The 25,024-nt window shown below is 34.7% G+C and overlaps 1 protein-coding gene across 5 annotated transcripts in view; it reads right to left on the bottom strand.

The window, feature by feature from the left end:
* DZIP3 (DAZ interacting zinc finger protein 3) overlaps positions 1-25,024 on the bottom strand; it is a 101,924-nt gene that overhangs the window by 51,653 nt on the left and 25,247 nt on the right. For all 5 annotated transcript variants that reach the window (XM_019024280.4, XM_055383532.2, XM_063704006.1 and 2 more), the window contains exons 5-13: positions 23,082-23,198; positions 18,088-18,168; positions 16,644-16,768; positions 13,429-13,543; positions 9,542-9,661; positions 7,747-7,848; positions 6,041-6,133; positions 5,206-5,258; positions 217-293 (exon numbers count right to left, since the gene is read on the bottom strand). In XM_019024280.4, the coding sequence (XP_018879825.4) occupies positions 217-293; positions 5,206-5,258; positions 6,041-6,133; positions 7,747-7,848; positions 9,542-9,661; positions 13,429-13,543; positions 16,644-16,768; positions 18,088-18,168; positions 23,082-23,198 (883 nt within the window). The remainder of the gene's footprint in view (positions 1-216; positions 294-5,205; positions 5,259-6,040; positions 6,134-7,746; positions 7,849-9,541; positions 9,662-13,428; positions 13,544-16,643; positions 16,769-18,087; positions 18,169-23,081; positions 23,199-25,024) is intronic.

The raw sequence follows: 25,024 nt of genomic DNA, 5'->3' as shown, positions 1-25,024 counted from the left end.
TCTATAGGATGTCAAGGTAATGTGAGATCCATACATCTGCTGATCTTCCTGTCTGTGATTTCCAGCCTACACCAAGTGCTGCTTGCTGGTATAAACCCAAGCTCAGTGAATGACAAACACAGTAAAGACGTGGTTGTTAATGGCATGAAAGTTGACAGAGAAGTCAAAAATTTTAACATACTTTTCAACAGAAGGCATATAAAAATAAAATAATACCTTTTGTATTAAATTTTAAACTGATCTTCGGTCTTATATCAGTATCAGTTATTTTCAGAGATATCAACTTTTTATAACTGCAAAAGGAAAAAAATTAAGTTATAGTGGAAATAAAATAATACCAAAGTCAGTCAAGATTTCTAGTATGAGCATGGTTAAGTGAGTATTTTCATCTTCTCCTAGAAATAATTCAAGAAGGAGAAAAAATAATGAACAAATAGAGTTCACCAACAATGAAAACCCTACACTGTCACTTTCATTGGAATTATCAAGTAAGCGGTATTGCCAGATTTCATACTAAAACTATCACATTACAAAATTCCTTGCAAAAAGGCTGTGTGGTAGCAGAAAAAAAAGGAAAGAAAGCTTTGCATTGTAAGACAAAAAAAGCAATCAAGAAACAAAAAAATAGCAAACCTGGAAGTCCTCCCTGGCCTTCTCTTCACCATATAATATTTTTGGCAATAACTATTCCAAGAAACCCCAACTCATTTAACACCTACTGATTAAAAACAATAAAGATGCTAGTAGAACATCAATACAAATAATTAGAAAAATAAAAAATAAAGTAGCAAAATGTATTAACTAGACTAAGCACTAGGTAAATGCTGCTGTTAAACAGATGGCTTGGCTTTGAAATGAACCACGGAAAACAAAACAAAAAAATATTGGACAACAACGCTACAGTGTAAGCTTAATGAGGAAAGGGATTTTGGTGGTGGTTGTTATTGTTAACTGATTCTATCTCCAGTACCACTATAACACTGTTAGTTGCACATTACATTGAAAAAATGTAAAACTCTGACAATATGAAGTTATTGGGGAAGATACTGAGTAAAAGGTATCTCCCATACTGTTGGTGGGGAGTGTACATTTGTAAAACCACTCTGGAAAACAATTTGGCAAAAGCTAGTAAAGTTATAGATATACACAGGTGGCCTAGCAATTCTACTTTTAGGTATATATTCTGGAAAATTTTCTGCTCATATTGACCTAGCGACATGTACAAGAGTGTTCACTGCAAAACTATTGTTATAGCCAGGACCTAGAAATAAACATCTGTTAATGGTAGAATAATTAAATTAGTGAAGCAATAATATAAAATTAGAGCAATAAAAATGAAAACACTACAACTATAATAGTAAGAATGGAATCACACTAAACATGATTGTAAAATGCATAAAACAAATGTTTCCATATATAATGTTCAAAACAGAAAAAATTAAACTACACTTATAAGTAACAATATATTATGTAATTTATAAAGTAAGTAGAAGTAAAACATATGAAAACAATAGCACAAAAGAGGGAAGAAATGGAAATCTATTATTGCAAGGTTCTTACACTATACATGCTGTGGTATAATATTATTTTAAAATAAACTTTGACAAGTTAAAAATATGTTTTGTAAGTCCTCAAGCAACCACTAAAAAAGGGTAAAACTAATAAACCAAACCAGAAAATAAACAATAAAGACAGATAGGGAAAACTGAAAACAAGGAAGACAGTAGATTTCCAACCATATAAATTAGTAAAAAAAATACAAATGGAATAAAAAAAAACAATTTAAAAGCAGAGATTGTCATATTGTATACATAAAACAACAAAGACCTATGACACCTACAAAGAAATACATAGGTTGAAGTAAATGGATGCAAAAGGATATACCATGCAAACACTAATCAAAAGAAAGCTGGAGTAGCTATATTAATATCAGACAAAAAACACTTAAGGCAAGAATATTATCAGGGTTAAAAAGAGATGTTAAGGCCGGGTATGGTGGCTCATGCCTGTAATCCCAGCACTTTGGGAGGCCAAAGCAGGTGGATCACGAGGTCAGGAGATGAAGACCATCCTAGCCAACGTGGTGAAACCCCGTCTGTACCAAAAAGACAAAAATTAGCTGGGTGTGGTGGTGTGCACCTGTAGTCTCAGCTACTCAGGAGGCTGAGGCAGGAGAATCGCTTGAACCTGGGAGGTGGAGGTTGCAGTGAGCCGAGATTGCGCCACTGCACTCCAACCTGGGTGACAGGGCGAGACTCCGTCTCAAAAAAAAAAAAAAAAAGGATGTTAAATAAGAATAAACGAGTCAAATTGTCAAAAAAAAAAAAAAAAAAGATAACAATCCTAGATGTGTGTGTAGCATTTAATAAGAGTTTCTAGATATACAATTAGACAGTAGACAAAAAAAATGAATAGTATACTTCAACATTCCCTGAGTAACTGATAGAAAAAGTAAATAATCAAAAATGACATAGAATGCTGAAACAGAGCTGTAAACTAATTTCATCTAATGTACAGACTATTTCATTCAAGATCAGAAGACACATTATTTACAAATCCAAGTAGAACATTCACCAAGATATACAGTAGTATGATCATAACATAAATTACTGCAAAGGAATTAAACTAAAAGTGAATATCTGGAAAGATAGCTGAAATATTCCCAAATATTTGGCAATTAAACAAATACTCCTAAAGAGCCCATGGTTAAAACATACACACACACACAAAACTAGAAAACATTTAAAATACACTGAAAATATTAATAATAAATTTCTACACATCAAAACATATGGGGCAGCTAAAGCAATGCTTAATGTAAAATCAGTTTATAAAGAACAAAGGTCTCGAATCAATGATCAAAACTTTCACCTTAAAAAAAATCAAAGCAAATTAAACCTAAAGCAAACAAAAGTAAGGAAATTACAAAGAACAAACATCAATGAAATTTAAAACAAAAATATTATAGAAAAATCAATAAAATTAAAAGCTGATTCTTTGAAAAGATCAACAAAATTGATAGATTTCTATCCAGAATGATCAAAAAAAAAAGACACAAATTGCCAACATTAGGAATGAGAAAGGTGACACCGCTACAGAGAAAAGGTCTCTTTGGCTGAAGAAACCAGAAAACTGAAATGGAACCATGACTACTAAGAGAATGGGGGAATCCTATAAGGGGAAGTAATCAGAAAAGAGATCCCCAAATTCTTTCCCACAACGTCTCTGACTGAACACTGAACCACACATGTAGAACAGACTAAAAGCAGCTCAACTAAGGCCAAAAGATCTGGACTGAGACTGGATCCACCACCCAAGAAAGTGTTCAAAGTTCATATCTAGCCAAATTAGTGGCCTGTCAAAATAAAAGTAACATTGCCCATTGGGGAATAATGGAATCCAGAATCTCTACTTTGTATTTATTGTGGCCTAGCTATGTGCCAGATATTATGCTATGTGCTGGGAACATACTAGAAAACAAGATAAAGTTCTTGCCCTCATGGAGGTTACACTCAAATGGAGAAGACAGCCAAGAAAGTGTAATAAACGTTAGTAAATGTTTTGATAGAAACAGAGGAAATACATGATAGAACATCTACTGTAATCTAAGTAAGGCTTTTCGAAAGCTTTAACTAGACAAAGGAGCAGAGTATTCCAAGCAAAGCTTGAAGGTCAAATAGTAAACTAGATATACTTCAATGCAATAACTTGAGAGGTTTCTTGAGATGGCACACTGAAGAAACCAAAAGAAGCTCCGTATAGTTGGTACATATATGGTTAAGAGTACAGTAACAAGAGATGGCACGAATGAGTTCAGCTGTGTACAAGGTTAAGTGAAGAGCCAAGCTAAAGAATCTGAACTTTATTTTAAGAGCAATGAGAAGCTTCTGAAAGATCTTCATGAACAGAAGTTATATATTCCAATTTTTGTTAGAAAAGTCCTACTGATGGTTAAGAAAACAACAGACTGGATAAAGTAAAGGCTAAAGACAGTTTTAAGATGCTGTTTGAGAATTTCAAACGAGAAATAATGATATCCTCATTTAGTTTAGTGAAGTGGTAGAGACAGGGTAGAAATAGGAAGAAATTTATATTTTAAAAACTAAATTGGCCGGGCACAGTGGCTCACGCCTGTAATCCCAGCACTTTGGGAGGCCGAGGCAGGCAGATAATGAGGTCAGGAGATCAAGACCATCCTGGCTAATATGGTGAAACCCTATCTCTACTAAAAATACAAAAAAAATTAGCCGGGCATGGTGGCAGGCACCTGTAGTCCCAGCTACTCGGGAGGTTGAGGCAGGAGAATGGTGTGAACCCGGGAGGCAGAGCTTGCAGTGAGCCGAGATTGCGCCACTGCACTCCAGCCTGGGCAACAGAGGAAGACTCCATCTCAAAACAAACAAACAAACAAACAAACAAACAAAACCTAAATTGATAGGACTTTTTAAAAAGTTACAAAGCAGTGTTAGAAAGAAAGATCATGAGTCCAGTTTTGGACATGCTGAATTATAAATATTTTTGAAAAATAAAAATGGAGATATTCAGTATGCAGGTAGGTATATAAGGTCAAGCTTTTAGGACACAGATTTGTGCTAGATATAAAGATTTGGGCTTCATTAACTAATAGGGGAAAACTGATGCTTTAGATGTCAATGCAATGTCCCTACTAGATTGAAAAATGGCATTTACACGTTAAACAGAAGAAAAAGAGAATCAATTGATTGGAAGAACTTTTATATTGAAACTTCTAACTTCAGTAGCAACACTCTATAATACCGCTATTAATTCTAGCTTTATCAAATATATTACTCTGCAATACAGTTTTCTCATGTAAGAAACAGGAAGATTCTAATTGTAAGACAAGCTTAGTGGTTTGGATAAGTTTTGAAAGATAGAAAAATCTTTATTTCATAACAAACTAACTTTAAGAAAAACATGTTTGTTTAAAGAAAAGGATTATTTTCATATTTAATGGGAAAGTATTCACGTAATTTCTCCATCTCCACTTTAGAATGTAAATGTCTACAATAAGTGGTGATAGAGAGGGAAACAAATGGCAATTAAATATGATTTTTTCACATACCTTAATACTACCTTAAAATTTAACGCAGCTCCATTAGGTGACAGAAACACAGAAGAATTAAGCAACCAAAAAATACATGCATATTCCAAAAAAGGTAACAGAGTATTTTATTTTAAGCTTACCTTGCTCCTAAATTTTCAATGGTGATATATTCATCCTTTCTCACAACTTCAAACTGCAAGTAATGGGGAAAAAAATAGCCCTAAAGTAGTTCAATTTTCGAAATGTTTAATGTTATTTCTTAGCTTAACATTTGAAACATACAATGAGAGTCAAGCCACAGTGAATATAAAAAAACAAAACATGAATAACAAGGTAAGTAATAAATAATCCTGATCAAAAAAACGAACTAGAGTTGACCTTAAAAAAGCAGTTCTACTTTACATCACTATAGGATTTAAATGCCAAATCTGAAATACAAAAATAGCACATTTTACAATAAAGAAATAAGATACATTTCTAGTCATAATTTGGTCTATTTAGTTATGAACCAAAAATTCAACAAGATATTTCATTAATTAAAACATAAAATGGATATCATCTGAGTGCATTTTATGTAACAGGTACTATATGTGATGTTCTGTAGATACCTTCATAGGAGGATATTTACAGACTAAAAGAGGTTCAGAAAGTCTAAAATTATTTTTAACTTAGGTGTCAAAGGATTAATTATCCTTAGTTCACGATACTTTCCTTATTGGTATACTTATGGCATATTTTGTCTTTGTTTCTCTTTTTGTGTCTTTCTCTTTATTCTTAATTTTTTACTGTTCTTAAGGACCACTTAAACATTACTTTGTATAAATCATGGTAATAAAAAGGTTCAAGAGCTCAGTCACCATCAAAGGCAATATGGGTGGAATCTAATTATGATGATACCCAGGTCTGTTTCAAGTCAAAAATATTTTTCCAAGGAAGGAAAGCAAGAAAAAAAAAAGGACAAAACAAGATACTCACCAAAATTTTAACAATTCCAGGTACATCACATTGCAGCATCCTTACCATGTCACCTGTACATCCTTCCTTCAAACATTTTTTCCCACTAAAACTCTAAATTTATTAATAGAGAAAAATAAAAATAGAAAAAATCACTGATGTGCAAATCTGATTATATTTAAATAAATGTAGTTAGAAGCAAATGTTGCTAGACAGTAAACTGGAAGATGTGAATATCTGACATGTAGCTGTTAAAAGATGGTCCATTTCATAAATCAATGGATATCCTATTTAAAATGTATGATTTCACTCTACTTCAAAATCTTCAAGTAGCTGTATTACAGACTAAAATGCATTTGCTGCTCCAGAGAAAGCAACTTCAAGTAAAATGTACTAATTAAGTATGTGTAAAGAGGATTACTGAATTTCTATCAGATACGTGAGGATTCTAGGGAAAAGGAAAGAATAAAAATGTTACATCCTTTCTCTAGTTCTGGCCTGCTATTTCTTTTGGTTAAATTACTTATTTTTCTTCTACTTCTCTTTCTAAAATTCAGTAATATTAATTGCCCCTACAATCAAGGAAATTGTAAAGTATATACCACTTAAAAATGAATAAGTAAATCTTTATACAATTGTTTTTACAGTTTACAATGTGAGTTCATCTGTTTTATCTGTTAATTCTTACAAAAACCCTATGAAATAGGTTTATCTTATCCTTACTTCAGAGCTTAAAAAAATTAGTCTCTGAGCAATTAAGTTACCAGTCTAATATAATAAAACTAGTAAGTGGCTCAGTCTGGACTTGAACCCAGATCTCCCAACTCCATATTCAATACACTTTCTACTACATCACAATTGCTTTAAATGGGTTTTCTGTTGTTTGTAGAATGTAAACACTATAGAACCACACATTATAGACCCAACTTACAGTCATCAGCTCACTAAAGAGTAATTAATTCAGAACTGGGCTTTGTATTTCCACTTCAATATTAGTGGCAAACAACTCTATTATATGTTATATATTATAATAGTTAATAATAGTTATGTTATATATTATATAATATTTATAATTATAACTTATATAATTATAATTATATAAGTTATATAGTTATATATAATTATGTAGTTATATAGTTATATATAATTATAACTTGTATAATTATAACTATTATATATAATGTATAACCATATGTTATATAATTATATATTATCTATAACTACATATGATATGTAACTATTATAACTAAATATAAATATTAAAAGTTCCATATATATTTTTGAAGACTATGAAATTTGTCCTTGTTCTTCACCTCTAAAATGGAAATCCTTAAAACTGTATAATTATCCTTTCTGTGTTTTTACTAAGAAATTCTATTCTATGATCCTATGTGCATATATGCAACAATATTTCTATTCTTAAGAGTATACATTTCTAAAAGGAAGGGAACAAATTGATAGAAACCACTAAGCAAACCAACTAACTAGTAGTGTATCACCTACAAAGAACTGTTTAATAAATGATGATAATGAATGAAAAGTGGTAGGAAGATAAGCATCAGAGAGAATTGGGAAAGAACAAAGAAGGAAGTAAAAGAAAAAGAAAAAAAGGAGGAAGTAAAAAGAAGGAGGGAAGTTATGAACAGGAAGAAACGATGGGGAAGAGAACAAAAGAGGAAAGGGTAGAGGAAGAAATGCTGCTGTAGTTTTAAGAACGAATATAATACCTGATCATTTTCACCTGGATACTTTAAATTCTTGAACTTTTTCCAGCAAATTTTATGGAAATAAACACAGCAACTTTTACTGCACATTAACTGAAAAAATCCCTGGAAAAAAATAAAAGTAAGTTATCAATAAGGACATGGTGATTCTTGTATAGATAAAAAAAATTATATTGTCACTTTAAAAATTATTCTATAATTAGATAGATTTTACATGGCATTCAAAATTTATCAACAGAAATCAGAGATCACCAAATAACTTTACAAGTCATTTTTACATCACTAAAGATGGGAAAATTAGGACAGTAAAAAAAAGGTCAATAATTTGAAAAAGTTAATATATTTTCCATATTCTACGTACAACAAAATATCAGAAACCCAGTGAGTGATGTCTACAGAGGAACATGCTACCTACCCATCTTCATCTCCATTTTTACATTTCTCTTTTCCTCCATCCCCAGCTCCATACCATTACTGCCTGAATCCCCTCTGTTACCAATCATGAGAACTCAGATTTGCTGCCTTGCTGACAGCTCCTGAGCTACTGCATAATCCGAGGGTATAGATTGCTTGTCTTTCCCACTGTACCCTGCCTGGAAACTACCACCTTGCTTTTTAAAATTTTTGCTTTGATGACAAAAATTAAATTGTGTGCCCAGGTATTCCTGCTGCTGCATGCTGTAGTTCATTTGATTAGAACCCTTAAAGCATTCTTGAGAAACCTTAGGACCATATCACCATGTCATCTAAACCAATACTGAACAAGCCTGACCCTGAGCACTACATCTCACCAGGCTCACATTTCAATCCCTGTCTTATTCTATTGAATAGATCTTGGTCTTCTCCTTCTTCCCACCTATCGGATTGGCTGTACACATCATGCCTCGCAATTAAGATATCAGTTATTTTTTTTAGAAGTATTGTCTGATTTGCACATCATCTCATCCTATCTTGTGATTTCACAAAGTCTTATTCTGATAGATCCAGAGAGATAGATCTATCAGAAGTATTCTGATAGATCCAGAGAGATAGATCTATCAGAAGTATTCTGATAGATCCAGAGAGATAGATCTATCAGAAGTATTCTGATGATAGATCCAGAGAGATAGATCTATCAGAAGTATTCTGATGATAGATCCAGAGAGATAGATCTATCAGAAGTATTCTGATAGATCCAGAGAGATAGACCTATCAGAAGTATTCTGATAGATCCAGAGAGATAGACCTATCAGAAGTATTCTGATAGATCCAGAGAGATAGACCTATCAGAAGTATTCTGACAGACCCAGAGAGATAGATCTATCAGAAGTATTCTGATAGCTAAATTTCTTCAAATCAAGGCTGGTTACTTTTTCCCCCTGCCAAGGCCCATAGAAGAGAAAATGATCACTTATTTAGTAGTATCATTCCTGCAGAGTGACAGCCTTTCTCCTTAGTAAAACGCTACCATTCTTAACCTCTAACAATTCTAACTATGAAGTAAAGCATTTTTTAGATCATTTTCACTGTATGACTGACTGCAGGAATAATACTTATAACTTCAGATGCATGTGAATGTTACAAAAACCTTAGCGAAACCAATTTATTCTTTTATTGACTCACAGAATATAAATAATTCCTGATCACTCTGAATCTAAGTTCTCATAGTAAAATAACTTTTCAACTGCTTTACCATTGTAATTAAACTAAACGCTCTTTTAAAATATTTCGTACATATTATAATTTTTATTATTTTATATAGTTATATATAATTTTTCAATTAGTTTTTAAAAATACTGTTAATTGACAATTACAGTACCTTATAACTGGTGTTCTTCAAAATGTCAGCTTCACAAGATCGTTCACAATCTAGGTAACTACAAATCGTCTGCTTCATTATATTGCTTTCAGTTGTCTTGATAAAATTATTAAGAAGATCCTAGATTTTAAAAACAGAAAGAATTCTCATGAATTACTAATAATAAATTAACACCACAATTAAGACTACCCATGTTTTACCTTGGTAATATGTCCATATCATATCCCTTTTCGAAGTACTTGTATATATGTATTTTTTTAATAGTAATAAAACATTTCTCTAATTCAAAGTAAACAATGTATAGGAAGGTCCTAAATTAGAAGTACTGGATTTCTTAATGAATGATATAAACATGGAGAATGGAGAGAAGTGTATGTTTGAAGCCATACATCTCCTTATCATCTAACTCATAGCATAACACCTGGCATATTCCTATCAAGAATTATTTGCTCTAATATATACACACAGAGAGGCAATAAATCACTGGTGTCCAAGAGAATCTTGGCTGGAAGCAACCTGTAGGTCACTGCACTGGCAGTGGAACCACTGTGGTAGTGCAATATGCCATTCACTGCTATAATGGGCAAAAGTACAGTAGAGAAATATGTTTTCAATGTCTTTAGTTACAAATCAGAATATAATTTCTCATTTTAAAATACTGATTAAATGGCCAGAAGTGGTGGCTCATGCCTGTAATCATGGTGCTTTGGGAGGTCAAGGCAGGAAGACTGCTTGAGCCCAGGAGTTCAAAGCTGCAGTGAGCTATGGTAGCACCATTTCACTGCAGCCTGGGTGACAGAATGAGACTCTATCTCTAAAAAATAAAATAAAATAGAATAAAACACATAACAAATAAATGAAATGCTGATTAAATACAAGTGAATCATGTAATCAGGTCTAAGTTAAATGATTAGATAAGGTCCTTCATACTTATCCTTTAGAGGGATAGTGTTACAAAATTTCAAATAGTATTACTGCTAATGTATTGAAGGTATATATGATAAATAAGCCTCTAGAAATTATTTCACAAATATCAGCTCAATGTAGGAGGACAAAGTTGAGAAAATTTCCCAGACAGTAGAAAAAAATATCTTGAGAAATAAGAAAATTAGAGACTCAGCCTAGTCTACAAGGCATCTGAATAATAAGTATTTCACAAAGAAAAAGAGAAAATTAAGAAAATATTATGAAATATATAAAACAAGAAAATGTCCCAGAAGCAAAAAACACAAGTTCAGAACACTGGTGATACAGAAAATATCCTTAACAATTCCCAGAAAGAAGAAAATAAAACAGGTCAAATACAAAAGTTTAAAAATCAGAATGAAATCAAGTTTCTTAAAAGTAATATTAGAAGTTAAAAGATAACAGAAAAATGCTTTTAAAAAATTGGAGGCCAAGGTGGGAGGATCACTTGAGCCCAGGAGTTTGAGAGCAGCCTGGGCAACATACTGAGACTGTCTTTACTAAAAAAAAAAAAGAAAATAATAATAATAATTATTATTATTATAATAATTTTTTTTAAAAAAATTAGCCAAGTGCAGTGGCATGTGCCTGTAGTCCCAGCTACTTGGGAGGCTGAAGGAAAAGAATTGCTTGAGCACAGGAGGTTGAGGCTGCAGTGAACTATGATCATGCCACTGCACTCCACCCAGGGTGACAGAGCAAGAACCTGTCTCCGAAAAGAAAAATTATTCTATCCTCAGGCAAGATATGAACAGAATATACAAAGGATAAATTATTTTGATACTTGAAAGGTCTCAAAAAATTTACCTCCCATGCGAGCTCTCTTTTACGGGAAGCTGCTAGAGAATAGAGGAGTTGCACCACCAAAACAAGGAAGCAACCCTAGGAAGGAAAACTTGAGTTCTGAGAAACAGAGGATTCCACATAGAAGAAAGGTGAGGAAAATTCCCAGGATGAGAGTGAAGGGAAACCCTGAGGCCAGCTTAACAAAAACTTATAACTACCAGTAGGATAGGAGAAAGAGAGAGAGAGAGAGAAAGAGTGTGTGTGTGTGTGTGTGTGTCTGTGTGTGTGTGTGTGTGTGTGTGTGTAGGGGATGTATAAGCAAGCTAAACTCATTTTTCACAGTGAGAAGTCAAAAGAGAAAAACCTGGAGATATGTTTTAAATAGCAATATTTCTTTTGAAAAATAGGTAAACATCAAAGAAAAATGTCTAGAAAGTTGGAAGAATGACTCTAGGAAGCAGAATTTCAGTTAGAGATAACAAAACAGAAACTCTTATTTTAAGTCTTTAAAGATTATTTGACAAACTGAATATATATATATTATTGTGCATAAAATAAAAATTCACTAAAAAAGTTAGATAATAAAGAAAGCAAAATATTTTAAAAAGAGGAAGAAAAAGAGTAAAACAACCAAGATCAAGTAAGGGACTGCTTTGTAAAGTAGGGATGAAAATTTAGTATTTTTAAAATGCATAAAATTATTACTTTAGCAAGTCAAAATTAAAAGTCATATGATTAACTTGACAATGCCAAAAGCTGTCTGCATGTTCTATTGATTATTGAAAGAAGTATATTAAAATATTCTATTGTGATTGGGGCTTTAAAAATATTTCTCCTTTCAATTCTGTCAGTTTTTGTCCCATATATTTTGAAGCTATATTACTAGGTATATACAAATTTGAGTTATTATATCTTCCTGGATAATTGAATTTTATATTTTAATAAAATATCTCTCTTTATTTTGAGTAATGCTTTTGGCCTTAAAGACAGGTAAAACATAAAGATCAAGAAAGATTTAAAGTTTTTTAAAGTTTTGAAAAAGATATGTCATTCAAACATTAACCAAGAGAAACCTGGTTTAGCTATGTTCGTATTAAACAAATTAAAAAGACGCAAATGGTTTATCAGATGGGTTAAAAATTACCCAAAAAGTAAAGAACACCCAGAAGGTGTGGGAAAATGAAAAGTCTCACACTATTTGAAGAATATAAAGTGGTACAATTTTCTGAGAGAAAATACAGAGACATATAACAACTTTATAATTGTGTGAACACTTGCTCCACAATTCCACCTTTAGAAATTTATTCTAATGAAATGACGTGAGAAATATGCAAAGATCACTTTATATAAGAAGGAAAAACTGGAAATATTTAGAATAAACTTAGCAGGGAACTAGTTGAGCAAATTAAAACAAAGCTATATAATACATTATTATGCCAAAATCGCATTGTATAAGTCTAATGACTGAGAAATAAAAAATACTATATATTTTTATATATATATATATTATGCCAAATCGCATTATGCCAAAATCGCATTGTATAATATGGCAAAATCGCATTGTATAATACTCTAATGACTGAGAAATAAAAAATACTATATATTTCCAGAGTACAAATAAGTGTGCACAACATCACAACTTAAAATCACAAAATAAAGGCTATTAGTGTTTATATGTGTGTGTGCGTGTGTCTGGACAGATATAAATAAAAATGCTAACAATGGTTTCTCCATTTGAAGAAGAAATATAGATGAATTTCATCTTTATCTTTAGGCATTTTTATATTTTCCATGTTTTCTGAACTAAGCATTTAGTACTTTGTAATTTAAATCAACAGCAAAATAATGGTAAAGATAATTAGGAAAAAAAGTTAACAGCTACATTTGACTCTAACCATGCAGGGTACTGGCCTAGTATCGTTATTAATTTTCTCATTATTTGAAAATGTTAACACTGCCACCTCACTTCTCCCTCCTTGTTGAATCATACGTTCTGCACTAGGTAATGCAATAAAGATTGTTTCTTGTATAAAAAGTTATGTGCCAATAAAAGAACATGCTTGCTGTAAGAATATGATATAGTTGGTTATTCTGATTAGTTACAAATAAAATGTTACTCTTAAATAATTTCTTACTTTAAAAGTTGTAGGTAAATCTTCATCTTCTGTAGGATCTATGTCAAACCAATGGTCATTTTTGTCTCCAATTTCTTGTAAGCTTTTATGAAATTCTAGCAGTCCTCCATTATATCTGAAAGGCATTTTAAAATAAGGTTAGTTTGAACGGGACTGTGTAGATGCATGGTTTACCAATGAGACAACAAATAACCCATTTTTTTGTGGTAAATAGGGTGGTGATAACCTCTGGCATGCCATAGAAATACACATACTAGCACTCTCACCTGTGGCAGATTGGGATGAAATACAGGTGGAAGGGGAGGCACTAGATTATGTAGTAGCTCAAGCTTGAACAGTATGGGGGCCATGGTAATTAAAGGGACTGTAGAGTTTGTTGGCTTTAAACTGTCTTGGAGGCCTTGAAGAAAGAGAATGACAGGCACAGGTCAGCCAACTATTAACTCAGGATACACTGCGAAAGCCAGAAGGCCTCTATGGGGGCAATTGAAAGAGACTCTCATCCCCTATGGCCATAATCCGTGCTGAAAATAAGGCCCAAATTTAATCATAAAGTGAAACAAACTGATATTGAATGCACAGCCTCAACAAGACTAATACCATCAACTCAGGACACTGAAAACTAGAAGGCCTCTATGGCAACATCAAAAGAACCTCCTCTAGACATAAGGCAGGCTATGCTGAAAATGAAACTCAGGATTTAACCATAAGGGTAGAACAGCTGCAAAGGAGACCCAAAACACAGCCTCAACAGAACTACACTAAAATTAGGGCTTTGATATGCAATGAGTAGACCCTAGGATCTAAAATGGGGATATTTAGGTGAATGTGCTTAGAAATATTGAATCCTTAAATTCCCCCCATGAACCCTCTTGACTGGCAAAGACCTCTTCCTTGCCACAGGAGAGCAGCCTACCTTTATTTAGAGACCATGCAAAAATATCAGCTGAGATGCATGTCTCAAAAGATGATGCCCTTCCTTCTTAAGATCTTCCCCTACTGGCTGGGTGTGGTGGCTCATGCCTGTAATCCCAGCACTTTGGGAGGCCGAGGTGGGCGGATCACGAGATCAGGAGATCGAGACCATCCTGACCAACATAGTGAAACCCCATCTCTACTAAAAATACAAAAATGAGCCAGGCATGGTGGCGCATGCCTGTAATCCCAGCTACTTGGGAGGCAGAGGCAGGAGAATCCCTTGAACCAGGGAGTTGGAGGTTGCAGTGAGCCGAGATCGCGCCACAGCACTCTAGCCTGGTGACAGAGCGAGACTCCGTCTCAAAAAAAAAAAAAAACTTCCCTTACCTCATTGCCTTTAGACAATAAATCTAAGGTCAGGTGGAGAGCCCAAGTGAGAAAACAGAGCCCTTGCCCAGGAAGAAAAAGCTTGTTAATCATAAGAATTGCAGAACCCGACTAGAATGTACTGGCAGGAACATGAGTGGGAGTGGATCTTTAAAGTGCTGAACCAAGGGTAAACACAAGGCTGAATGGGGAAGTGTACACTGATACGGAAAAACTCTTCCGTAATTCAAGATTTACTTTCCTAGAAAGGACACCTGAATCCAGTCCTAATATGGTGCTGAGAAGACTCCTTGAAACTTGGACACAATAATGGTCTATAGTAAATTAAGAAGAAATGCTGAAAATTTCTTGAGGAATATTAAAGGAGTCAAGGAAGTGAGAAGGTTAGAATTGACTTACTACATAAAAACACAGAACCCACCACTAATTCAGTGTTCCTAGAAAGGCTCAGAGGACACCCCATTCATTAATACAATAAGAACTACAGAGTAAGAAGGGCACCAATGTCTTTGAGGAGCTCAGTGGTGGTTGTCTTCTATAGGCCAGGGATGAAAGTAATGATACTGCCATACAACTGGACTTTCTAGTGTCAATGATCTGGAAAATGAATTCTCTCCAATGCTCATCAGTAAAGAGAATAAAAAACAGTTTTCACATCTGAGGAAGGACAGCAGGATATATTCTTTGTTCTTGTCTCAGGCTATGTTAATTCTCTTACTTTGTCACAGTATAGACTGAAGGGATATGGATCATTTTGACATTCTACAAAGCATCACACTAGCCCCACTATACTGATGGCACATGCTGCTCAGACCCAGTGAACAAGAAGTGAGATGTCTTGTGGATACCCTAGTAAAAAAACAGGCAAGCCAGAGAATAGGACATCAGCCTTACAAAGAATCAGGGAACTACCACATAGGTGACACTTTTAGGGATCCAGTGGTTTGGCCCAGCAGTAATCCTTCATAAGAGTTTGCCCAAGCAAACTTTTCCAAATTCATCCCTCAGATCTTAGTCAAACATTGTTTTCTCAGGGAGACTTCTGATTCCCAGAACCTACCTCCAGGAAACACTTTAGTTATTCACTCTAGTTTCCTTCATAGCTCTTTATCCTATCTCATAAATATTTTATGACTGATTAGTTGATTAAGATCTATATCTTTCACTGTACTTTCAGTTACATGAAGACAGGAACTGTATTTTGTAAACCACTGTAACCTCAACACCTAACAGTTTCTGGAATATAATGGATACTTAGTAAATAAAATGAATGAATGATGTTACAAATGGTTATGGATCCCCATATAGGAAGTAAACAGATAATCTGTATAGTTTCCTCCATACAATTTCACTTTCTTAAAATAAGTAGTAGCCAATACTCCAAAAACTCAGCATTTGGACCCTTTTCAACTCTTTATAAGCTCATTTTATACTTTTAAAAACTATTCCAAGTTAATGGTGATAATACTAATAACTCCAACCATAATTTATTTATTAAGTACAGCATTTTTGTGTCCTAGGCAATGTTAATCACCTGCAAAATCCTCATGAAGTGAACCCTACACTATTATTAGTTCTATTTTAGAGATAAGAAAAAAATATAAGGCTTAACAACATTAAGTTTCTTAGCATAAGTGATAAAAAATGTAGCTGAACCCGGGTCTATCAGATCTAAAGCCTATGCTCCTAATGTTAATGCTAGACTGCTTCTTATTGCTATGGCCTGTTAAGTTTGCTATTTAATATTCTCAACTACATTAAAGAAATTATCTATACAAATAGGCAAAGAAGAAAAGGATAAAACAGTAGAGCACAAATGTCACAATGCCTGATATACTATGCACACTTACTTCCATTTCACAATGCTGAGACTTCACAGGTAACATCTACCCGTTAATTAAAATCCTTACCTCTTTTGAGCACATCGCAGTAAACCACGTCCAAAATAAACTAAAGACATAAAGTTTTCACAAATTTCATTTTCTTGTATCATCATCTTCATCACCAGAAATTTATTCTCAGCTTCTGTATAATCCTGTAGTAACATAAAACTAGGTTTGGCTGCTGTAAAAGTCATTTTTTTCTTTTTACAATAAACAATTACTTCTCAAACTGGAGAAATTAGGGCAGCTTTAAAAATAATCCAATCATCTGGTCATTTATTCACATTCTGAATCCTGGCATCTCTGTATGTGATTACAAAGATCATGTAGTCAGTGTTTAAAATATTTATTTATAAATAAACTTAAGACCTTCTTTAACCAATATTTCAAAGTGAATATTAAGATGGTAACAAAAATTTGTGTCTCTAAAACTGGCAATTAGGCATGGTGGTGCACACTGATAGTGTCAGCTCCTTAGCAGGCTGAAGCAGGAGGACTGCTTGAGCCCAGGAGTTAAGTCCAGCTTGGGCAACATAGTGAGACGCCATCTTTTAAATACATACATATACATATCTAACTGGCAAGTACTACTAGCCAAAATAAGGGCTTTTCTGATAACTGTTAGAGCACAATTCTTTATCATTCTTCCTAATGGGAGCACAATTCTTCACAGTATTTCAGATAGAAAGTAAGTGATTTGTTGCCCATAGATATAAACTCTTTTGGGGAATCACCACCTTAATCATAAACAACATAGGTCTGGAAGTAAATATCAGGATCTGTTATAATAGATGCTTCAGTGAAAAAGGCATAATGGCCTCAGTCTCTCTAGAAAAAAAAAGCTGGAAAAATGCTGCCTGGCCTTACTTTAAAATATTCTCTAGTACATCACACTAAACAATTAGTACTACATTAAAGTATTTAAAATAGAAATGTTTTCAGTTTGGCTGCTTATCAATTCTACTTCACTTGTTAATTCTAATTAACAAGTCATATTTATATATTTAATTTATGAAGTCAGAAATACAGATTTGGGAAGAAAAAATAAGAGAAATATCAAAGCTATGAAGAAAATATGAGAAATCATTAAAAATCAGAAAAAAAAGGAAATGTTAAATTCAACAGAACCCTTAGAAATTATCTAGTTAATTCCCAGATTTGTACTTATTTGCACTTAAGTTTGACAAATAATTTGAGGTACAATTCATATTTTACAAAAGGGATACGATTAAAACCAGAGGGATTAAGCTATACTAGAAAATGGATTAAAATGTATTATGTAAGTGAAAGAAGCTAAATAATTTTTTATTTTACATGAATGGTAAGCATTCAAAAGATAAATAAAAGAAATGAAGTTATAAGCTAATATTAAGTTTCCTTTTTTAATATTTTTAGTTTCATATTATAATCTTTGGCCTGATTATTCCAAGATGTAAAAAGATTTATAAAGGGCAAATAACATGTTACATACCTCTTTCTTTCCTCTTTCAGTGAGTGCTACTCCATATAAAAACAGTAATGTCAAATAATAACCAATATTAATCTGGTGTGCCTACAAAGAAAAAAATATGTTAATTGGTTATTTAGACTAAGCTACTTTTCAGTACAACAAGCTTAATTAAATATCCTAAGCTTAATTAATAATTATTAAAACAAGTAAAAATTATCAAAACATTATCAGTCATCTAATAATAACGATAATGTATTTTAGATATATTTGATAATTTGACCCAGGAAGAAAGAGGATAGTCAATCATCTCAAAATAAAACATTAAAATTTAATCAAAGGAAAGGATATGGAAGAAAGATGGCCAAATAGAAGCTCCAACAATCGTCACCAACACAGGAACACCACACTGAACAAATACCCCATAGAAAAGCCCCTTCATAGAAACAAAAATCAGGTGAGTGATCACATTACCTGGTTTGAACATCATATTAAGGAAAGAGGCACTGAAGAGGGTAGGAAAGACAGTCTTAAGTTGCCTACACCATCCCTTCCTCCATCCCCTGACTACAGCTATGTGACATGGAGAGAGAATCTGCGCTTGGGGGAAGGACTTTGCACTGGAACTCAGTGCTGCCCTGTTACATCAGAAAGCCACACTGAGCAGAACTCAGTCAGTGATCACGGAGGTAGCATTTAGACAAGTGTTAGCCATAGGTAAATTGTCCATCCCAGCAGTCAGAGAGCCTGAGTTCCAGCAAGCCCTGCCAGTGTGTGGGCCAAAGTGCTCTGGGGTCCTAAATAAAAGGCAGTCTAGGCCACAAGGACTGCAGTTCCTGGCCATGTCCTGGTGCTGTGCTGGGCTTGGAGCCAGTGGATTTGTGGTGTATACAACCTAGTAAGATACCAGATGGGGCAGGCAAGGGAGTGCTTATGTCACCCCTCCAACTCCAGGGAAAACAACTCACACATCTGGGAGAGACACCTTCCCTCTGCTTGAGCAGAGGAGAGAGAAGAGTAAAGATGATTTTGCCTTGCCACTTGAATATCGGCTCAGTCACAGTAGAATCCTGAGGCTCTAGCTCCAAGACAAGAACTTCTTGCATGTTATCTTGATTGCAGTAGTAGTTACATAAATGCACACATTTGATAAAATGGCACAGAACTATACAAGCCTGGGCATTAAAAAGCTAACCTAGCTGGCCTGAGGCTGTTATCCTTACTAAGTCCTGCTTGCAAAGTTGACCTTTGGCTGACGTCTGGGAAGTTGAATTTTGGCAGTGTTCCCTAACTGATAAAGATGCCTTGCTATGTCTAGACTATTTGTGCAAACACTATGATTTATGCTGAGCACCTGGGATTTTCTTCTGGAAGTGTGGAATTTTGATACATGCCAGGCAGCAGGTACCTAGATGACCAACGCCCAACAAAAATATTGATCACTGAGTCTCTTATAGGCTTCCCTGGGCAGAAACGCTGTGGATGTTGCTACATTTTCATTGCTGGAGGTGGCCGTATATGCTGTGTAGCTTCTCATGGAAGGGAGAAAATATGGAGGAACCTGCAGATGGCTTTCCTCAGACTTCACCTGTGTCTTTTCCCCATATGATCTACTATGTATCCTTATCACATCACCATAATAAATCTTAGATGTTAGTATAACCATATGCTGAGTCCAGTCCTTCTAGCAAATCTCTGAACATGAGGGTGGTCTTGGAGACCCCAGACACAAAGCCCCATGGACCAACATCAATTTCCTGTTTTTTTTTTTTTAATATGTTCTGGAGTAATGTAATTATGTAACTATTTAGGGAAACTGTGTGAGGGGTACACCAAGACCTCCCTGTCCATTGTATTTGTGATGGTTAAGTTCATGTGTCAACTTGACTGGCCACAGGGTGCCCAGATTAAATATTGTTTCTGGGTGTGTCTCTGAGCGTGTTTCCAGATGAAATTTGCCTTTGAAATGGTAGACTGGGTGTAACAGGTTGCCCTCTCCAATGTAGGTGGGCATCATCCAATCCATTAAAGCCTGCACAGAACAAAAAGTAGAGGAAGGAAGAATTCATCCCTTTTTGCTTCCTGCCTGCTTGCTGGAGCTTGGACATCTCATCTCAACTTCTGCCTTCATCCTTGGATTTATACCTGGTTCTTAGCCTTCAGAACTGGGATGAGTTATATCACAAGCGTTCCTGGGTCTCCAGATTACAGAGAGCAGCTCATGGGACTTGCTGAGCCTCTATAATCACATGAGCCAATTCCTCATAATAAATCACATATACATTCCTTATAATCATGTATATGTATATATGTATATAAGTATTTGTATGTTTTATGTATATAAAACCACACACACACACACACACACACACATATACCCACACACATACACACACACAGCAAAAACCAGTCTGGTTTCTCTGGAGAACCCTGGACTCCTCTGCTCATAAGCTCTATATTGACTGAAGATGATAACCCTATCTTTTGTCACATTACCCTTTTTCATCAAGATTTCCCCATACCATAAACAAGATTTTTCTAGGTACATAGAATGATAAATATCCATAGGATATAAGCTTTTTTTTTTTTTTTGAGATGGAGTCTCAATCTGTCACCTAGGCTGGAGTGCAGTGGCATAATCTTGGCTCCCTGCAACCTCTGCCTCCTGGGTTCAATTGATTCTCCTGCCTCAGCCTCCTGAGTAGTTGGGATTACAGGCGCATGCCACCACACCTGGCTAATTTTTATATTTTTGGTAGACACGGGGTTTCACCATGTTGGTCAGGCTGGCCTCGAACTCCTGACCTCGTGATCTGCCCGCCTCGGCCTCCCAAAGTGCTGGGATTACAGGTGTGAGCCACCGCGCCCGGCCCATAAGCTTTCTGTTTATACTGATCTAACTGTATACTCTCACCTTGCATGCTTCTAATGACCAACAGTATTCAATGAGGAGATAACTGACTGGGATTATAAATTTGGCTTCAAACTGATCTCAGTGGAGATAGACGTGTGTTTGTTCTTGATGGACTAAGTAAGTCTATTAAATATAAACTCCTCATAACATCTAAGTGGTTCCCACCTTAAAATTCTCATCCCTGAAGAGGCAGTAAAATGTTGTAGTTCAGACCATAGAATCTAGAGCCAAGGACTTCATCCTGACTCCACTACTTACTACCTGGTCAAGTTAGCAAGTTATTTAACCTCTGTTCCCTAAGATGGGGTACTTATGAACACTAAAAGGGCTAATTTTTACAAAGCGCTTAGAATAGTGGCTGTCATACAGCAAACACTAAATAAGTGTGAGCTATTATTTTGTAATTAAAAGAAAACAGCTTCATGAATAACACAACAGAGACTAGCTAATATAATTCTAAATAAAACATTTCTAAGAACAAGATAAGAGGCAGAATTGTGGTAATGCTATAATTAGAGGAGGAAAAACTCTGGAATTGAAAGATGCAAGTTGTACATTTTTAACCTAAAGCCCCTGTCCTTTTCTCCTACTTTCTCCCCATCAGCAAAGATTATTCCAAGAACTAGAATAAAATTAATATAGAGATGCTATTCGTAACTGCACCCCCATAATACATAATCCACTGTTGTCTCCTACAAGGTTGTCTTTTCCCTTTTTGGTGGCCTTGAAGGACAGATAGAGTAATTTAGATACAGCAATAGACTGCTTTGATCATCACAATGCCACTTCTGCTCACAAGTACTACCTAGAGCTACCAGGGAGAAACTCTTCCATTTCCTAGTCTAAGACTCATCTTTGAAGTAATGTCTAAGTAAAGAAGGCTAAGCAATGGGTACCTGTTAAGGCTGATTTCACATTGATTTGTTTCACTGACTGGCAATCTGGTCAGTAGGAGAAATAGCAGATCTGCCATATCCCCCAAGTTCTCAGGATTACAAGATGCAAATCTCCCATTTTCTTTGTTTCCTCATTGGAATCCAACTAGAATCTCCTTCTGAATGGTGTAACTCACCGTGTAAGAACCCTAATCCACAGAATCCTAAATAAGTATTATTTTTCCATCTCTTTGTACATCATTATAATATGGGATTTAATGTCTTAGGCTCCCTTTTTTGGTGTCTGGGTAGTCCTTTTTTGAAGATAACCCTATTTATTTCTAAAGTATCATTTGATCTTAAACACATAAATACATTTTGTTAATTTTACCTATAAGAGAAATTCCAACTTTTACAAATATAGAAATCTCAGAAGAAAGAGAAGCTGATTAATTATGGTTTAAAAAGACAGAATATTTTTTCTTTTTTAAATTGATAAATAAAAATTGTATATATTTATCATATACGACATTATAAAATATGTATACATTGTGAAATGACTAACTCAAGCTAATTAACATATGTATAACCTCACATATTTATCATTTTTGTGGTGAAAATACTTAAAATCTACTCTAGGCAATTTTCAGGATTATAATACATTGTTATTAACTATAGTCACTATGTTGTACAATAGATCTCTTGAACTTATTCTTCACATCTAACTGAAATTTTGTATCTTTTGACAAACATCTCTTCAGTCTGTACTCCTGACCCCTTACCCCTAGCCACCATCGTACTCTCTGCTTCTGTGAGTTCAGCTCCTAGATTCCACATTCAAATGACATCATGCAGTATTTGTCCTTCTATAATTGGCTTATTTTTCTTAACTTTATGATTCTCCATTTCTGATTGGGAAAGCCCATTTCTATTAGTTCAAGTTTCTCTTAAGATGAACAATTTTGTGGTAGGGAAGGAGACTAGAATGAATAGGCTTATTACAGAGCCAGTCACATGAGAAAGTACAAGACATACATAAGTCATCTACCAGTCATATAAGAAAGTACAAGACACAGGAAGGCAATCAATTTATACATACCCTTTTCTAGAGGTAAAAGAAAAAAATAAAAATTGGCCCACACCTTAAAATAAGCATGCACTGGCTGTTTTCTCACTGAGAAATGTTGACCAAGTCCATTATATCAAATTTTCAAAAAGAAAACACTTACAGTATAATTGCCAGCTTGAATGTTCCTAAGTGCTGCTTCTAGCTGTGTAATCAAGAAACGTAAAGTCAAAGCAGGAACAATTTCCTCACCATTCTGGCTGTTAGCTGCAACTTCTCTCTGTGGAAAATTATTCAGTTAAAAATGTCTATAAGTCGGAACAAACATCTACATATGTTTACATTATACAAATAATTCATGCTTATTGGAGAAAATTTTAAAAATAGAGATGAAGATGGTTTAAAAAAAAAAATCCATACCAACCAGATACACTGTTCTCATATGTTTGCTTTTAAGTAGTCCGATGAATGTTGTTTGTAACTATTTCCTTAAAACAATTTTAAATTTTATTTTATTTATTTATTTATTTATTTATTTATTTTTGAGATGGAGTCTCGCTCTGTTGCCCTGGCTGGAGTTCACTGGCGCAATCTCAGCTCACCGCAAGCTCCGCCTCCCGGGTTCACGCCATTCTCCTGCCTCAGCCTCCTGAGTATCTGGGACTACAGATGCCCACCACCACACCTGGCTAATTTTTTGTATTTTTAGTAGAGATGGGGTTTCACCATTTTAGCTAGGATGGTCTTGGTCTCCCGACCTCGTGATCCACCTGCCTTGGCCTCCTAAAGTGCTGGGATTACAGGCGTGAGCCACTGCGCCCAGCCTCTTTAAAACATTTTTTAAAAAGGCATTCCTATACCTGCCAAAGGGTTGGCAACATCCACACCTACTTCAGAGGAAAGTGGTAATCCCAGTTCACTCTCATACCTTCTATTGTGTGACATAGCTAAAATATTCCAGCCCTGAACCTGTGGTAAACAGGAATGCTGGCATTAATACCAATACAAGGGTAAACCATTTTATGCTGCAATCTGATTGCAACTGAGCTAATGCATGCTCTATTATGTACTATAGTTTATTTACATGGTTGAAATGAAAGGTAGGACTATGTCTTTGTGTCCATTCCCCAATGTTTTCTACCCACAAGTGCTTGGTTTATATTACATAATCTGTTTAATAATGTATAATCTGCATGGAAAATTTAATCTACACTTCCATAACTTGGTTTCCATATATAACATTTTCCTGTTTTTTTCCTAGCTGACTAGATACTTTATTTCAGTATCCCTAGCAATCAATTTAATGAGCCTCTTCTCTATCAATACATGTTCTCTAGGTAAAGTAACCCACTATCATAATTTTAAATAGTGTCTACATACTGACAGTTTCCAAATTTACATTTCTAGCCAAGAACTTCACCTACATTCCAAGCTCAAACAATATCTCTTGAATTTGAATAGAAATATAAAACATAATACTGACGTTCCACCTCTGTCAAACAGCCTAGGTGGTTTCAGATCAGTCTCCCAATGAGAATAACTAAAACAACGGGACAAGATATAAAAACTAATTATCTGAAAGCAATGGAAAACTACTAAGACAATGAAAATAAAAACCTCTGAAAGGCAATCTCTGGAGAGCTGACTTTTGACTGACTTTTGGAGCTACTTTTCTCATTAAAGTAATTGCCATATTCAGTTGTGGCACAGCCTTCAGCAGATTTGCAAGGCTTGGGGGAAAATTGGAGTGCATAGTCTATAAGGAGGAGCAGCCCTGGTAAACAGCCCATTCTTTTCATTGAGGCCCTGTTTTTGTTCCAATGGAAGCAGACCATAATTAAAGGATTTCAATGGAAATAGTTTATTTGGGAGGTACAGAGACAATGGTAGGAAAGTGGAGAAGTAATAAAGTGAAGGAAAAGTAGGTTTTAATTAAAGGATGTGTTATTATGCTAGTTACCCATGGTGGGCCACTGCGATTATCACAACGGGGAAATTTTGGAAAACTCAAAAATACAAACCTCAGTATTAACCAACTCAAGGGAAGAGGCAACTGGGATATTCATATAATAACTCCCAAGACCTACTGATTGAGTGCTTTCTGGG

Source organism: Gorilla gorilla, chromosome 2 (genome assembly GCF_029281585.2).
Source record: "Gorilla gorilla gorilla isolate KB3781 chromosome 2, NHGRI_mGorGor1-v2.1_pri, whole genome shotgun sequence".
Taxonomy (NCBI): Eukaryota; Metazoa; Chordata; class Mammalia; order Primates; family Hominidae; genus Gorilla; species Gorilla gorilla.
This window is presented reverse-complemented; position numbering and strand designations above follow the sequence as displayed.